Source organism: Nesoenas mayeri (assembly GCF_963082525.1).
Source record: "Nesoenas mayeri genome assembly, chromosome: 2".
NCBI lineage: Eukaryota > Metazoa > Chordata > Aves > Columbiformes > Columbidae > Nesoenas > Nesoenas mayeri.
Genome location: NC_137543.1, coordinates 1,382,406 through 1,400,182, shown reverse-complemented (window position 1 = coordinate 1,400,182; position 17,777 = coordinate 1,382,406). Strand labels below are relative to the sequence as shown.

The 17,777-nt window shown below is 53.8% G+C and overlaps 1 protein-coding gene across 1 annotated transcript; it reads right to left on the bottom strand.

Moving 5' to 3' along the window:
* Positions 1–1,796: 1,796 nt before the first annotated feature.
* On the bottom strand, positions 1,797–17,715 carry LOC308038272 (zinc finger TRAF-type-containing protein 1-like). Its single transcript, XM_080340628.1, has 4 exons — positions 17,341–17,715; positions 12,476–12,714; positions 7,447–7,658; positions 1,797–5,268 (listed from the first exon to the last, which is right to left on the bottom strand). The coding sequence occupies exons 1-4, from the start codon at positions 17,662–17,664 to the stop codon at positions 4,877–4,879; spliced, it is 1,167 nt and encodes a 388-aa protein (XP_080196754.1). The 5' UTR covers positions 17,665–17,715; the 3' UTR covers positions 1,797–4,876.
* Positions 17,716–17,777: the final 62 nt, after the last annotated feature.

Sequence of the window (17,777 nt, the reverse complement as noted above, 5' to 3'; positions counted from 1 at the left end):
AACGCCTCAAATCTCAGTTTTAACCCCTCAAATTTCAGTTTTAACCTCTCAAATTCCAGCTTTAACTCCTCCAATTCCAATTTTAACCCCTCAAATTTCAGCTTTAACCCTTCGAATTGCAGTTTTAACCCTCAAATTACAGTTTTAACCCCTCCAATTCCAATTTTAACCCCTCAAATTTCAGTTTTAACCCTCCAAATTCAGTTTTAAACCCTCAAATTCCAGCTTTAACCCTCAAATTTCAGTTTTAACCCCTCTAATTCCAGTTTTAACCCTCCAATTTCAGTTTTAAACCCTCAAACTTCAGTTTTAACCCTCAAATCTCAGTTTTAAACCCTCAAATTCCAGTTTTAACCCTCAATTTTCAGTTTTAAGCCCTCTAATTCCAGTTTTAACCCCTCCAATTCCAGTTTTAACTCTCCAATTCCAGTTTTAAACCATCAAATCGCAGTTTTAAGCCCTCAAATTCCAGTCTTAACGCCTCAAATCTCAGTTTTAACCTCTCAAATTTCAGTTTTAAACCCTCAAATTCCAGTTTTAACTCCTCCAATTCCAGTTTTAACCCTCAAACTTCAGTTTTAACCCTCAAATTTCAGTTTTAACCCCTCAAATATCAGTTTTAACCCTCAAATCTCAGTTTTAACCCCTCAAATTCCAGTTTTAACCTTCAAATTTCAGTTTTAAACCTCAAATTTCAGTTTTAACCCCTCAACCATCAGTTTCAACCCCTCAAATCTCAGTTTTAACCTTTCCAATGTCAGTTTTAACCCTTAAATCTCAGTTTTAACCCCTCCAATCTCAATTTTAACCCTCCAATTTCAGTTTTAACCCCTCAAACTTCAGTTTTAACCCTCAAATCTCAGTTTTAACCCTCAAATTCCACTTTTAACCCTCCAATTTCAGTTTTAAACCCTCAAATTCCAGTTTTAACCCCTCTAATTCCAGTTTTAACCCCCCAATTTCAGTTTTAAACCCTCAAACTTCAGTTTTAACCCTCAAATCTCAGTTTTAAACCCTCAAATTCCAGTTTTAACCCTCAAATTTCAGTTTTAAGCCCTCTAATTCCAGTTTTAATGCCTCCAATTCCAGTTTTAACGCATCAAGTCTCAGTTTCAATGCCTCAAATTTGTTTTAACCCCCCAAATCTCAGTTTTAACCCCTCAAATTCCAGTTTTAACTTCTCCAATTCTAATTCTAACCCCTCAAATTTCAGTTTTAATCCTTCAAATTTCAGTTTTAACCCTCAAATTACAGTTTTAACTCTCAAATCTAAGTTTTAAGCCCTCTAATTCCAGTTTTAACTCTCCAATTCCAGTTTTAAACCCTCAGATCGCAGTTTTAACCCCTCAAATTCCAGTCTTAATGCCTCAAATATCAGTTTTAATGCCTCAAATCTGTTTTAACCCCTCAAATTGCAGTCTTAAGCCCTCCAATCTCAGTTATAACCCCTCCAATTCCAGTTTTAACCCCTCAAATTCCAGTTTTAACTCCTCAAATTCCAGTTTTAACCCCTTACATCTCAGTTTTAACCCCTCAAATTCCAGTTTTAACTTCTCCAATTCCAGTTTTAACCCTCAAATCTCAGTTTTAAGCCCTTTAATTCCAGCTTTAACCCCTCCAATTCCAGTTTTAACCCCTCCAATTCCAGTTTTAACCCCTCAAATCTCAGTTTTATCCACTCCAATCTCAGTTTTAACCCCTCCAATTCCATTCTAACCCCTGACATTTTATTAAAACACCCTCAAATTCCGCTCCGAACCCCCAAACCCCCATTTTAATTCACCACCAACCTCAGGCCGCCCCAGAAAACTCTTGGAAAACTCCCATTTCCTTTATTCTCACAGTAAAACCCCCCGAAAGGGCCCGTTTTCCCGCCTTTGGAGCCGCGGGCGCAACGCGGGGGGGGACGCGGGATTTTCCTCCTGGGATTCGGTGCTTTATTCCCAGTTTTTAACAATTTGCGTCTCCAGAAGAGGAAAAACCGCCGGGCGATGGGTTTATTCATTTTATTTGTGCCTCCGAGCCGCCAGTCGATGGTTTTATTGGGTTATTTCTGCCTCCAGAAGTGGAAAATCGGCCAATTTACGGGTGTATTTCTTTCATTTCCGCCTCCGCTCGATGGTTTTATTAATTCTATTTTTCCCTCTGAGCCGTCGATGATTTTATTGGGTTTATTCCATTTATTTCTGTCTTTAGAAGAGGAAAATCCACCAATTTACACCTTTATTTCTCTTATTTCCGCCTCCAGAAGATGAAAAGCTCAACGATGGGTTTTGCCGGTCAATGGTTTATTTGGGTTCTGGAAGAGAAGGAGCCGCCGGTTGATGGTTTATTAACTTTATTTCTGTCTCTAGTTGGTTTTTTTGGGTTTGTTTCATTTCTGAAGAGGAAGAGCCACCAGTTAATGATGATTTTATTGGGTTTTGGGTTTTATTTCTGACTCCAGAAGAGGCAAATACAACAGTTGATGATTCATTCATTCCATTTCTGGCTTTGGCAAGAGCAAGAACCACCACTCAATGACCATTTGATTGGTTTTCTTGGCTTTATTTCTGGCTCTAGAAGAGGAAGAGACACCAGTCAATGGTTTATCGGTTTGATTTCTGGTTCTGGCTGCCGGCCAGTGGTTTATTGGTTCAATTTCGGGTCAATGGTTTATTGGTTTGATTTCTGGTTCTGGATGCCGGCCGACGGTTTATTGGTTCAATTCCAGGTCAATGGTTTATTGGTTTGATTTCTGGTTCTGGTTGCCGGCCGATGGTTTATTGGTTCAATTTCGGGTCAATGGTTTATTGGTTTGATTTCTGGTTCTGGCTGCCGGCCAATGGTTTATTGGTTCGATTTCGGGTCAATGGTTTATTGGTTTGATTTCTGGTTCTGGCTGCCGGCCAATGGTTTATTGGTTCGATTTCGGGTCAATGGTTTATTGGTTTGATTTGTGGTTCTGGCTGCCGGCCGATGGTTTATTGGTTCAATTCCAGGTCAATGGTTTATTGGTTTGATTTCTGGTTCCGGTTGCCAGCCAATGGTTTATTAGTTTGATATCGGGTCAATGGTTTATCAGTTTGATTTCTGGTTCTGGCTGCCGGCCAATGGTTTATTGGTTCGATTTCAGGTCAATGGTTTATTGGTTTGATTTCTGGTTCCGGTTGCCAGCCAATGGTTTATTAGTTTGATATCGGGTCAATGGTTTATCGGTTCGATTTCTGGTTCTGGCTGCCGGACGATGGTTTATTGGTTCAATTCCAGGTCAATGGTTTATCGGTTTGATTTCTGGTTCTGGCTGCCGGCCAATGGTTTATTGGTTCAATTCCAGGTCAATGGTTTATTGGTTTGATTTCTGGTTCCGGTTGCCAGCCAATGGTTTATTAGTTTGATATCGGGTCAATGGTTTATCAGTTTGATTTCTGGTTCTGGCTGCCGGCCAATGGTTTATTGGTTCGATTTCAGGTCAATGGTTTATTGGTTTGATTTCTGGTTCCGGTTGCCAGCCAATGGTTTATTAGTTTGATATCGGGTCAATGGTTTATCGGTTCGATTTCTGGTTCTGGCTGCCGGACGATGGTTTATTGGTTCAATTCCAGGTCAATGGTTTATCGGTTTGATTTCTGGTTCTGGCTGCCGGCCAATGGTTTATTGGTTCGATTTCGGGTCAATGGTTTATTGGTTTGATTTGTGGTTCTGGTTGCCGGCCAATGGTTTATTGGTTCGATTTCGGGTCAATGGTTTATGGGTTTAATTTCTGGTTCTGGTTGCCGGCCGATGGTTTATTGGTTCAATTCCAGGTCAACGGTTTATTGGTTCGATTTCGGGACAATGGTTTATTGGTTTGATTTCTGGTTCTGGCTGCCAGCCAATGGTTTATTGGTTTGATTTCTGGCTCCGGCTGCTAGACAATGGTTTATTGGTCTGATTTCTGGCTCCGGCTGCCAGCCAATGGTTTATTGGTTTAATATCGGGTCAATGGTTTATCAGTTTAATTTCTGGCTCCGTCTGCCAGTCAATGGTTTATTCATTTCATTCTTGGCCCCGGCAAGAGCAAGAGCCACCAGTCAATGACCATTTCATCGCTTTCCTCATCTTCTTTCCGCTCTATTTCTGGCTCTGGAAGAGGCACCAGTTGATGGTTTATTGGTTTGATTTCCAGCTCTGGCTGCCGGTCAATGGTTTACTCATTTCATTGTTGGTTCTGGAAGAGGCAGAGGTGCCGATCAATGGTTTATTAATTTCATCTCTGGCTCCGGCAAAAGAGCCACCAGTCAATGACGATTTTATCAGTGTTCTTGGGTTTTGGGGTTTTATTTCTGGCTCTAGGAGAGAAAGAGGCACCAGCCGATGGTTTATTGGTTCGATTTCGGGTCTATGGTTTATCGGTTTAATTTCTGGCTCCATTTGCCAGTCAATGGTTTATTCATTTCATTCTCGGCCCCGGCAAGAGCAAGAGCCACCAGTCAATGACGATTTTATCGGTGTTCTTGGGTTTTGGGGTTTTATTTCTGGCTCTAGGAGAGAAAGAGGCACCAGCCGATGGTTTATTGGTTCGATTTCGGATCTATGGTTTATCGGTTTAATTTCTGGCTCCGTCTGCCAGTCAATGGTTTATTCATTCCATTCTCAGCCCCGGCAAGAGCAAGAGCCACCAGTCAATGACGATTTTATCAGTGTTCTTGGGTTTTGGGGTTTTATTTCTGGCTCTAGGAGAGAAAGAGGCACCAGCCGATGGTTTATTGGTTCAATTTCGGGTCTATGGTTTATCGGTTTAATTTCTGGCTCTGTCTGCCAGTCAATGGTTTATTCATTTCGTTCTCGGCCCCGGCAAGAGCAAGAGCCACCAGTCAATGACCATTTCATGGGTTTCCCCGTCTGTTTCCCCGCTCTATTTCTGGCTCTGGAAGAGGAAGAGGCGCAGGTTGATGTTCTTGGCCGCCAGCAGCTTGTTGCACTCCACCGAGTCGCGGATGGGCAGCGCCAGGTAGTCGCTCTCGGCGCTCTCGTTGCTGAAGACGAAGCGGTAGATGACGGGGCGGATCTTGACGTCGTCGTAGGGCCCCTCGAGCAGCAGGAAGGAGCATTCGAGCGGCGCGTTGACCTTGCTCTTGAGCAGGAGCTGGAAGGAGAGGGTGCGCTTGCAGGACAGGTTGGGGTTGCGCTCCGAGTCGTTGACGCGCGCCTTGAGCACCCACGTCTGGTTCAGCACCGTCAGCCGCGGCGTCTCGTAGTACAGGCGGGTGATGAAGTCGTCGGTGCGGTACGGCCGGAACTGGACCTCTGCGGAGCGGGGAGAAACGGGGAGAGAGCTGGGAAGCGCAGGCTGGGAATGGGGGGAGCGCGCCCCAAAATGGGGAGAGCGTGCCCCAAAATGGGGAGAGCGCACTCCAATAATGGGCAGAACGAGCCACAATAATGGGGAGATTTGGGTCAGGGAGGCGGGAGAACTGGAAGACAACCCCAAAAATGGGGAGAACACACACAAAAATGGGGAGAGCGCGCCCCAATAATGGGGAGAGCGCGCCCCAATAATGGGGAGATTTGGGTCAGAGAGGGGGGAGAACTGGAAGACACCCCAAATAATTGGGAGAACACACCCAAAAATAGGGAGAATTGGGGTCGGGGGGGGAGCAGAGCTATGGAAAACACAACCAAAAATAGGGAAAAGCCACCCAAAAATGGGGAGAACGCTGGAAGACAACCCCAATAATCAGGAGAACACACCCCAAAATGGGGAGATTTGGGTCAGGGAGGGGGAGAGAACTGGAAGACAATCCCAATAATGAGAACACACCCAAAAATGGGGAGAACATGCCCCAATAATGGGGAGAGCGCACCCCAATAATGGGGAGAGCGCACCCCAATAATGGGGAGATTTGGGTCAGGGAGGGGGAAAGAGCTGGAAGACAACCCCAATAATGAGAATGCACCCCAATAATGGGGAGAACGCACCCCAATAATGGGGAGATTTGGGTCAGGGAGGGGGAGAGAGCTGGAAGACACCTCAAATAATCAGGAGAATACACCCAAAAATGGGGAGAGCACACCCCATAATGGGGAGAATACATCCCAATAATGGGGAGATTTGGGTCAGGGAGGGGAAGAGAGCTGGAAAACAGCTCAAAATAATGGGGAGAACACACCCAAAAATGGGGAGAACATGCCCCAAAAATGGGGAGAACGCACCCCAATAATGGGGAGATTTGGGTCATGGAGGAGGAAAGAGCTGGAAGACAACCCCAATAATGAGAATGCACTCCAATAATGGGGAGAACGCACCCCAATAACGGGGAGATTTGGGTCAGGGAGGGGGAGAGAGGTGGGAAATGCACCACAAAAATGGGGAGAACTCACCCAAAAATGGGGAGAATTGGGGTCAGGGAGGGACAGAGTCATGGGAAACTCATCCAAAAATGGGGAGAAGACACCCAAAAATGGGGAGAACACACCAATAATGGGGAGATTTGGGGTCTCGGAGGGGCAGAGTGATGGGAAATGCACCCCAAAAATGGGGAGAACACATCCAAAATGGGGAGAATTGGGGTCTGGGAGGGGGATAGAGTTGGGAAATGCCCCCCAAAAATGGGGAGAACATGCCCCAAAATGGGGAGAATTTGGGTCTGGAAGGGGGAGTTGGGAAATGTACCCGAAAAATGGGGAGAACATCCCCAAAAATGGGGAGAACAACCCCAAAAATGGGGAGAACAACCCCAAAAATGGGGAGAACTGGGGTAAGGGAGGGGCAGGGTGATGGGAAACTCATCCAAAAATGGGGAGAAGACACCCAAAATTGGGGAGAATTGGGGTCGGGGAGGGACATAATATGGGAAATGCACCCCAAAAATGGGGAGAACACCCCCAAATCAAGGAGGATTGGGTAGGGGAGAGCAGAGTGCTGGAAAACACCCCCAAAAATGGACAAAATACCCCTAAAAATAGAGAGATAATGGGTTGGGGAAGAGCAAACCTGTGCAAAACACCCCAAAAATGGGGAGATTTGGGTCAGGGAGGAGCAGAGTGCTGGAAAATACCCCCAAAATGGGGAGAACAGCCCCAAAATGGGGAGAACACCCCCAAAATGGGGAGATTTGGGGTGTCAGGGGGTCGAGAGCTGCCAAAAGGCTTTCCCAGCGTCCAGGACAGACAGACGGATGCGGTTTGGGTGGCCAAGCGCCGTTTATTGGGATCCGAGGGGCAGCACAAACCCTGGTGACACAGTCCGGACGGCGTTTAAAGCCTAAACCCAGTTTTAACACATATACATCCAAATAAAACCCAGCTTACCTACCTGTACGGCATCACCGGTGCTTCCCACACCCATCGCCGGCAAAGCCAGCGAGAAGGTGCCCGGAACATCATTTACGGTTCGATTTTCAACTATCGATCGCTTCTAAACTCTTTGGCGCTACCAAACGCGTCCCGCCCAAGATTAAGCCGGGGTTTTGGTGGCGCCGTTACCTGTATAGCCGATCTTCTCGAAGCTGAGGAGGCTGAAGATGCTGTTGTAAAGCTGCATTTCTTTTTTCCTCGTTTGGTCCATCTCGTCTAAGATCTCCATGAGCTCGTTGCCGGTTTTGGTGGGGTGGGTGCACTCGGCCTCGTGCACCGTCAATTCGTGGAAGGGGCCTTGCCAGGGGCAGCCGATGCGCTTGTATTTGCACTGGGTCACCCTGTTTGGGGGGGAAAGGCGGATTTAGAGCTAGAGGAACATTGTGGTTGAAGGAGATGCTCAAAATCACGATGGGGACACGGTGACAGAATGACGGGGACGTGATGGCAAAATGATGAGAGATGCGGTGGCAAAATGATGGGGGGCATGGCGGCAGAATGGTGGGGGACGCGGCGACAGAATGACGCGGGATGTAGTGTCAGAATGATGGGCGACACGGTGACAAAGTGATGGGGGACACAGCGACAGAACAATACAGGATATGGTGACAGAACGATGGGGGACACGGCGACAGAACGATGGGGGACACGGCGACAGAACGATGGGGGACACGGCGACAGAACGATGGGGGACACGGCGACAGAACGATGGGGGACACGGCGACAGAACGATGGGGGACACGGCGACAGAACGATGGGGGACACGGCGACAGAATAATACAGGATAGGGTGTCAAAACGATGGGGAACGTGGTGACAGAACGATGGGGGACACGGAGTCAAAATGATGGGGGACACGGCGACAGAACAATACAGGATATGGTGTCAAAACAATGGGGAACGTGGTGACAGAACGATGGGGGACACGGTGTCAAAATGATGCGGGACATGGAGTCAAAATGATGGGGGACATGGAGTCAAAATGATGGGGGACATGGTGTCAAAATGACAGGAGACACGGCAACACAATAATGGGGGAAACGGCGTCAGAACGATGGGGGATATGGAGTCAAAATTATGCGGGACGTAGAGTCAAAATGACGGGAGACACGGTGACAGAACGATGGGGGACACGGCGACAGAACGATGGGGGACACGGCGACAGAACGATGGGGGACACGGCGACAGAACGATGGGGAACACGGTGGCAGAACGATGGGGGACACGGTGGCAGAACGATGGGGGACACGGTGGCAGAACGATGGGGGACACGGCGACAAAATGATGGGGGACACGGCGACAAAATGATGGGGGACACGGCGACAAAATGATGGGGGACACGGCAACAGAATAATACAGGATAGGGTGTCAAAACGATGGGGAACGTGGTGACAGAACGATGGGGGACACGGTGTCAAAATGATGGGGGACATGGAGTCAGAACGATGGGGGACACGGCGTCAGAACGATGGGGGACACGGCGTCAGAACGATGGGGGACACGGCGTCAGAACGATACAGGATATGGTGTAAAAACGATGTGGAACGTGGTGTCAGAACGATGGGGAACGTGGTGTCAGAACGATGGGGAACGTGGTGTCAGAACGATGGGGAACGTGGTGTCAGAACGATGGGGAACGTGGTGTCAGAACGATGGGGAACGTGGTGTCAGAACGATGGGGAACGTGGTGTCAGAACGATGGGGAACGTGGTGACAGAACGATGGGGAACGTGGTGACAGAACGATGGGGAACGTGGTGACAGAACGATGGGGAACGTGGTGTCAGAACGATGGGGGACACGGCGTCAAAGTGATGTGGGACACGGCGACAAAGTGATGGGGGACACGGCGACAAAGTGATGGGGGACACGGCGACAGAACAATACAGGATATGGTGTCAAAACGATGGGGAACGTGGTGACAGAATGATGGGGGACACGGTGTCAAAATGATGGGGGACACGGAGTCAAAATGATGGGGGACACGGAGTCAAAATGATGGGGGACACGGAGTCAAAATGATGGGGGACACGGAGTCAAAATGATGGGGGACACGGAGTCAAAATGATGGGGGATATGGAGTCAAAATGACGGGAGACATGGCAACAAAATAATGGGGGACACGGCTACAAAATGATGTGGGACACAGTGTCTAAATGATGGGGGACACGGTGCCAAAACGATACAGGATACGGTGTCAAAACAATGGGGGATGTGGTGTCAAAATGATGCGGGACGTAGTGTCAGAACGATGGGGGACACGGTGACAGAACGATGGGGGACACGGTGACAGAACGATGGGGGACACGGTGACAGAACGATGGGGGACACGGTGACAGAACGATGGGGGACACGGTGACAGAACGATGGGGGACCCTGCGACAAAATGATGGGAGACACTGCGACAAAATGATGGGGGACGTGGTGACAGAAGGATGGGGGACATGGTGTCAAAATGATGGGGACACGGTGTCAAATGATGCGGGATACGGTGGCAAATGATGGGAGACACGGCGACAGAACCATGGGGGACATGGTGTCAAAATGACAGGAGACACGGCAACAAAATAAAGGGGGACACGGCATCAGAACAATGGGGATTATTGAGTCTAAATGATGCAGGATATGGAGTCAAAATGATGGGGACACAGTGTCAAAATGACACGGGATATGGAGTCAAAATGATGGGGACACAGTGTCAAAATGACAAGGGATATGGAGTCAAAATGATGGGGACACAGTGTCAAAATGACAAGGGATATGGAGTCAAAATGAGGGGACACAGTGTCAAAATGACAGGAGACATGGCAACAAAACAATGGGGGACACAGCAACAAAATTATGTGGGACACAGTGTCTAAATGATGGGGGACATGGTGACAAAATGATGCAGAATATGGTGATAAAATGAAGGGGGACGCGGCGCCAAAACGAAGGGGGACGTAGTGTCAGAACCATGGGGGACACGGTGACAAAATGATGTGGAACACGGTGGCAAAACAAAGGGGGATGTAGTGTCAGAACCATGGGGGACACGGCGACAAAACGAAGGGGGACATGGTGACAAAATGAAGGGGGACGTAGTGTCAGAACCATGGGGGACACGGTGACAAAATGATGTGGAACATGGTGACAAAACGAAGGGGGACGTAGTGTCAGAACCATGGGGGATGCGGTACCAAAACGAAGGGGGACATAGTATCAGATCCATGGGGGACATGATGCCAAAACGAAGGGGGACGCGGCGCCAAAACGAAGGGGGACGTAGTGTCAGAACCATGGGGGACACGGCGACAAAATGATGTGGAACACGGTGACAAAACGAAGGGGGACGTAGTGTCAGAACCATGGGGGACAGGGCGACAAAACGAAGGGGGACATGGTGACAAAACGAAGGGGGATGTAGTGTCAGAACCATGGGGGACGCGGCGACAAAATGACGTGGAACACAGTGACAAAACGAAGGGGGATGTAGTGTCAGAACCATGGGGGATGCGGCGCCAAAACGAAGGGGGACGTAGTATCAGATCCATGGGGGACGCAGCGCCAAAATGAAGGTGGACGTAGTATCAGAACCATGGGGGACACGGTGACAAAATGATGTGGAACACAGTGACAAAACGAAGGGGGACGTAGCGTCAGAACCATGGGGGACATGGTGACAAAATGATGTGGAACACGGTGGCAAAACAAAGGGGGATGTAGTGTCAGAACCATGGGGGACACGGCGACAAAACGAAGGGGGACATGGTGACAAAATGAAGGGGGACGTAGTGTCAGAACCATGGGGGACACGGTGACAAAATGATGTGGAACATGGTGACAAAACGAAGGGGGACGTAGTGTCAGAACCATGGGGGATGCGGTACCAAAACGAAGGGGGACATAGTATCAGATCCATGGGGGACATGATGCCAAAACGAAGGGGGACGCGGCGCCAAAACGAAGGGGGACGTAGTGTCAGAACCATGGGGGACACGGCGACAAAATGATGTGGAACACGGTGACAAAACGAAGGGGGATGTAGTGTCAGAACCATGGGGGATGCGGCGCCAAAACGAAGGGGGACGTAGTGTCAGAACCATGGGGGACAGGGCGACAAAACGAAGGGGGACATGGTGACAAAACGAAGGGGGATGTAGTGTCAGAACCATGGGGGACACGGTGACAAAATGATGTGGAACACAGTGACAAAACGAAGGGGGATGTAGTGTCAGAACCATGGGGGACGCGGCGACAAAATGATGTGGAACACAGTGACAAAACGAAGGGGGATGTAGTGTCAGAACCATGGGGGATGCGGCGCCAAAACGAAGGGGGACGTAGTATCAGATCCATGGGGGACGCAGCGCCAAAATGAAGGTGGACGTAGTATCAGAACCATGGGGGACACGGTGACAAAATGATGTGGAACACAGTGACAAAACGAAGGGGGATGTAGTGTCAGAACCATGGGGGACGCGGCAACAAAACGAAGGGGGACGTAGTGTCAGAACCATGGGGGACATGGTGACAAAATGATGTGGAACACAGTGACAAAACGAAGGGGGATGTAGTATCAGAACCATGGGGGACACGGCGACAAAACGAAGGGGGACACGGCGACAAAACGAAGGGGGACGTAGTGTCAGAACCATGCGGGACATGGTGCCAAAATGAAGGGGGATGTAGTGTCAGAACCATGGGGGACACGGCGACAAAACGAAGGGGGACATGGTGACAAAATGAAGGGGGACGTAGTGTCAGAACCATGGGGGACACGGTGACAAAATGATGTGGAACACAGCGACAAAACGAAGGGGGATGTAGTGTCAGAACCATGGGGGACGCGGCGACAAAACGAAGGGGGACGTAGTATCAGATCCATGGGGGACACGGTGACAAAACGAAGGGGGACACGGTGACAAAATGAAGGGGGACGTAGTGTCAGAACCATGCGGGACATGGTGACAAAACGAAGGGGACGTAGTGTCAGAACCATGGGGGACGCGGTGCCAAAACGAAGGGGGACGTAGTGTCAGAATCACGCGGGACACCGTGTCAAAACAACGCGGGATCGGCGTCAAAACGACGGGGCTGCGGCACCAAAGGCTTTGGGCTGCGGCACCAAAGGCTTTGGGCCATGGTGCCAAGAGCTTTTTGTGTCGGGGCGCCGGTTACCTGTCCTGGCACTCTTCTTTTTGGTGGCGCTCCAGGAGGGAGCGGGGGAACTGCTGGGTGCAGAAGGCGCACTCGGAGGGCAGCTCGCTCACGGCTTTCTCCACAGCCAGGTTGCGGCAACACAGGCTCTTGCTGATCTCGCAGCGGCAGTTGGGGCACGTGGCCTGTTCCTCCTTGAGCCGCGCGTCCGCCAGGAGGTGGATGAAGCAGCCGGCGCACATCAGGTGCCCGTTGGTGCACTGGGGGGAGAAACCAAACGTCAGCCTCGCGTCGGGGGGGGAAACCGAGTCACGCAAAGGGAGTTTGGATGTGCCGGAGGCGGAAAAGACGCTTTGCCAACCCAAAAAACACGCAGCGGGTGGTAAAGGTGGTAGGGAGGGGAGTGGAGCGCACTCTGAGTGCCGCACGGCGCGGGGAGTCGCACCAAAATAAAGGGGAATGTCTCCCGCGCTGTGCCAGATATGTGGGATCACAAGGTTGGAATGTGCCGCGCACGCGTGCCAAAAATCACCGGGTTTAGGGGAAAAATCGTCTTTAAAAGGTGTTTATGATGGCGGCGTCAACCTGTCTCAGAAAACAGAGGGAAAGAGGGAAAATCCAGCGGCAAATTCTGGGCTTTGCCAAAAGTGCTGGTTGGGGAGGACGGTGACGCCGTGTCCATCGCTGCGGGTGTCCTGGCAAAGGTGACGGTGGCACCGGATCCGCGCCGGGTGTTTCCCCACCATGGTGAGCGCAGGGACCTGTCGAGCGAGACACGAACATCCCAACAGTGGCTTCATGAAAATCCTTCCCCAAATCCGGTGAGGATTCGCCGTCACCTCCAGGATGAGCTTCGGCACGTCGTGGGGATTCAGCCCCCAAATTCCAACCAGGGTCGCACCGGCGGGACGACCAGGAGCTCGTTAGACCGCGCCGGGATGAGTTTTAATCCTCTGCCGGGACGGGAGAGGCCGCACCGGGATTAGCGCCGGATCTGCTGAGCCGCCACGGCCATTGTTCCCGCTCCAAAACCTTGCGGTTTTCCCTCCTGCTGGGTGCTGAACCGGCGCACGGCTCCGAAATAACCGCGTCGGCTTTGGCTGAAAATCCTCATCACCAAACACCAGTTTTGGATCCGGCCGAGCGCTCCCGGCTCCTCCTCAGCGTGTAATTACAGCCGCTCGTTAGCGCTTTGGTCCAAACGAACGAACGTGCTGGAGGGCGGGAAGGCGCCGGTACCGCGGGTTTAATTACGTCCCCGGCAAAGGCTTCGTCAGGTCTAATTAAACAGGGGGTGGTGAGGATGAGGAGGTCGGGAGGAAGGATGCGGAGCGTCCGTCTGTCCAGCCCGGCACGCGGAGCCGGTTTGGTGAGCGCCGGTGCCAGATTGGTTGGGGATCTGGCACCCAGTGGGGCTTTAATGCTCTTAAATGTTGCCAACAAGGGGATCCCATCCCCAAAATGATCCCCCCCTCCCCAAAAAAACAGGGACAGGACCCCCTGGCTCTGCCGCCACCGTTGGCAAAGTCACCGATGCGACCGGGTGACCAAAAGCATTCCCGGGGGGGTTGGTGACAGTGGGGGGGGCTCAGGGTGCTGGAGGGGGGTCAGGGGGTATCTGGAGCCCTAAGGGGAGGCGGGGGGGGGGGACGGACAGACAGACGGACAACACTGGGGTCCCTAAAAGGGGACGGGACCCTAAAGACCCCAAATGGGATGGGGGGGGGACCCTGGGGTCCCTAAAGTCCTCAAATGGGATGGGGTGGGACCCTGGGGTCCCTAAAAGGGGACAGGACCCTAAAGACCCCAAATGGGGTGGGGGGTGACCCTGGGGTCCCTAAAGTCCTCAAATGGGATGGGGAGTGACCCTGGGGTCCCTAAAAGGGGACAGGACTCTAAAGTCCCAAAATGGGGTGGGGGGGGACCCTGGGGTCCCTAAAAGAGGACGGGACCCTGGGGTCCCTTAAAGGGGGATGAGACCCTAAAGACCCCAAATGGGATGAGGGGGAAACGAGACCTTAAAGTCCCCAAATTGGGGGGGGAGGGGGGCACCCTGAGGTCCCTAAAAGGGGACAAGACTCTAAAGTCCCCAGATGGGGCTGGGAAGGGGAACCTGAACCCCCCCGTTGAGCAGTGAGGGGGGGTCTTGGGGAGCACCCAGTGCGGTGGGTGCCTGAGGAGACTGGGTGGGGGTCAGTGGGCCCCATGGGGTGACAGGGACTGATGGAGGGGGTCCCTCTTTTTTTTAGGGGGACAGAGGGTGACAGGGGAGGATCTTGTTGGGTGACAGGGGGGCAGTTGATATCAATGACCGGGGGGGACACAAGGACCCCAGGGGCCTGTGACTCATGGGGGGTGGGGGGAAACACAAGGAGCTGGGGGGGTCACTGAGCATTGCGGGGGGAGGGGACAGGGGACAAGGGGCTCTGGGGGGGCTGCGACAGAGGTGGGGGGACAAGGGTTAAATAAGAGGGACAAGGAGCCCTGGGGGGGGTGCAAGAAGCCGCTGAGGGGGCTGTGATTGATGGGGGGGACACAAGGAGCTGGGGGTGTCACTGAGCAGCAGGGTGGGGGACAGGGGACAAGTAGCCCTGAGCAGGGGACAAGGAGGCCCTGAGGGACCTGTGATTGTTGCGGGGGGGGGCGGGACACAAGGAGCTGGGGTGTCACTGAGCAGGAAGTGGGGGGACAAGGGACAAGGGCTCGGGGGGGTTGTGACCAATGGGGGGTGTCAAGAATTGGGGACAAGGTGGCCTGGGGGGGCACAAGGAGCCCCTGAGGGGGGCTGTGATTGATTGGGGAGGGACACAAGAAGGTGGGGGTGTCACTGAGCAGTGGGGGGGGACAGGGGACAAGCTGCCGGGGGCGGGGGTGTCACTGATGGGGACAAGGACACAGAGAGCTGGATGGTGACAACAAGGGGGTTGGTGGCCGATGAAGGGACAAGGAGGCTCTGGGGGGGGCTGTGACTGATGGGGGGGACACAAGGAGCTTGGGGTGTCACTGAGCACCAGGGAGGGGACAGAGGAAAAGAAGCCCTGGGGGGGCACACGGAGCCCCTGAGGGACCTGTGATTCTTGGTTGGGGGGGGGACACAAGATGCTGGGGGTGTCACTGAGCAGGGGGACAAGGAGCTCTGGGGGGGCTGTGACTCAGGTGGGTGGGACAAGGGTCAAATATGGGGACAAGGTGGCCTGGGGGCGACCAGGAGCTCCTGAGGGACCTGTGATTGGATTGATAGGCAGGGGGGGGACAAGGAGGGGGGGGTGTCACTGGGCAGTGGGAGGGGGACAGGAAACAAGGGGCTCTGGGGGTGGGGGCAAAAAGCTTTGTGGGGTGTCACTAATGAGAGGGGGGACATGGAGAGCTGGCTGGGACAAGGGGGGACTGGTGGCTGATGAGGGGACAAGGAGGCTCCGGGGGGGGCTGTGACTGATGGGGGGGACATAAGGAGCTTGGGGTGTCACTGAGCACCAGGGAGGGGACAAGGAACCCTGGGGGGGGGCACAAGGAGCCCTGAGGGACCTGTGATTCTTGGTTGGGGGTGGGGACACAAGATGCTGGGGTGTCACTGAGCAGGGGGACAAGGAGCTCTGGGGGGGCTGTGACTCAGGTGGGTGGGACAAGGGTCAAATATGGGGACAAGGTGGCCTGGGGGCCACCAGGAGCCCCTGAGGGACCTGTGATTGATGGGCGGGGGGGGGGGGGTGTCACTGAGCAGTAGGAGGGGGGACAGGAAACAAGGGGCTCGGGGTGAGGGGGGCAAAAAGTTTCGTGGGGTGTCACTGATGAGAGGGGGGACAGGGAGAGCTGGCTGGGACAACAGGGGGGGGCTGGTGGCTGATGAGGGGACAAGGAGGCTCCGGGGGGGGCTGTGATTAAGGGGGGGCCATAAGGAGCTTGGGGTGTCACTGAGCACCAGGGAGGGGACAAGGAACCCTGGGGGGGCGGCACAAGGAGCCCCTGAGGGACCTGTGATTCTTGGTTGGGGGGGGGAGGACACAAGATGCTGGGGGTGTCACTGAGCAGGGGGACAAGGAGCTCTGGGGGGGCTGTGACTCAGGTGGGTGGGACAAGGGTCAAATATGGGGACAAGGTGGCCTGGGGGCGACCAGGAGCCCCTGAGGGACCTGTAATTGATGGCCGGGGGGGGGGGGGTGTCACTGAGCAGTAGGAGGGGGGACAGGAAACAAGGGGCTCGGGGTGGGGGGGGCAAAAAGCTTCGTGGGGTGTCACTGATGAGAGGGGGGACAGGGAGAGCTGGCTGGGACAACAGGGGGGGGTTGGTGGCTGATGAGGGGACAAGGAGGCTCCGGGGGGGGCTGTGATTAAGGGGGGGCCATAAGGAGCTGGGGGTGTCACTGAGCACCAGGGAGGGGACAAGGAACCCTGGGGGGGCACAAGGAGCCCCTGAGGGACCTGTGATTCTTGAGGGGGACACAAGGAGCTGGGGGTGTCACTGAGCACCAGAGCGGGGGACAGGGGACAAGGAGCCCGGAGTGGGGGGGCAGGGGTGCAAAAAGCCTCAGGGGGTGTCACTGATGGGGGTGGGGACACAGAGAGCTGGATGGTGACAACAAGGGGGTGGTGGCCAATGAAGGGACAAGGAGGCTCTGGGGGGGGCTGTGATTAAGGGGGGGACATAAGGAGCTGGGGGTGTCACTGAGCACCGGGAGGGGACAGGGGCCAAGGAGCCCGGGGAGGGGGGGGAAGGTGCAAAAAGCCCCAGGAGGTGCCACTGCTGGGGGGTGGGGACATGGCGAGCTGGCTGGTGACAACAAGGGGGGTGTCAGTGGCCGATGAGGAACGGGGGCCGGCCCGGGGGGGGGTCGGTGGCCGCCGGGGAGGCCCCGGGGCGGGGGGGGGGGGGGGGGGCCCGGCCGTACCTGGTAGACCGAGGCCTTGGGCAGGTCGAGGCAGACGGTGCAGCACAGCACGGAGTAGAGCCGCTCCTCCAGCTTCACGCTGCCCGCCGCCCCCTCGGGCCCACCCGCCCCCGTTCCCGCCGCCCTCAAGCGTTTCTTGGGCGGCGCGTCGGGGTCGCTTCCCGCCTCAGCGTGAGGCCGGGCCGGGCCGAGCAGCGAACCCGACTCCTCGGCGCCGCCGCCCGCCTCGCCCGGGCCGCCCGTTGAAGCTGTGGGGCCGGGGAGGGCAGCGGAGGGGGCGGCCGGGCCCCCGCCGGCCTCACGATCCTCCGCCCCGGACATCATCGCCGCCACCGCCGCCGCCTCACCCCGCCACCGCCGCCATCTTGGCCGCCCTCCCCCCGACCCCGCCCTCCCGGCCCGGAGGGGTCACGGCCAATCGCCGCCCGCGGGAGGCG

Excerpts from the sequence above, each read along its gene's own strand:
- LOC308038272 (XM_080340628.1), bottom strand. The coding sequence starts at position 17,664 with ATGATGTCCGGGGCGGAGGATCGTGAGGCCGGCGGGGGCCCGGCCGCC. Across the intron at positions 12,715-17,340 it reads CCAAGGCCTCGGTCTACCAG|TGCACCAACGGGCACCTGAT; the intron begins GTACGGCCGGGC and ends TTCTCCCCCCAG. Across the intron at positions 5,269-7,446 it reads CGAGAAGATCGGCTATACAG|AGGTCCAGTTCCGGCCGTAC; the intron begins GTAACGGCGCCA and ends CCCGCTCCGCAG.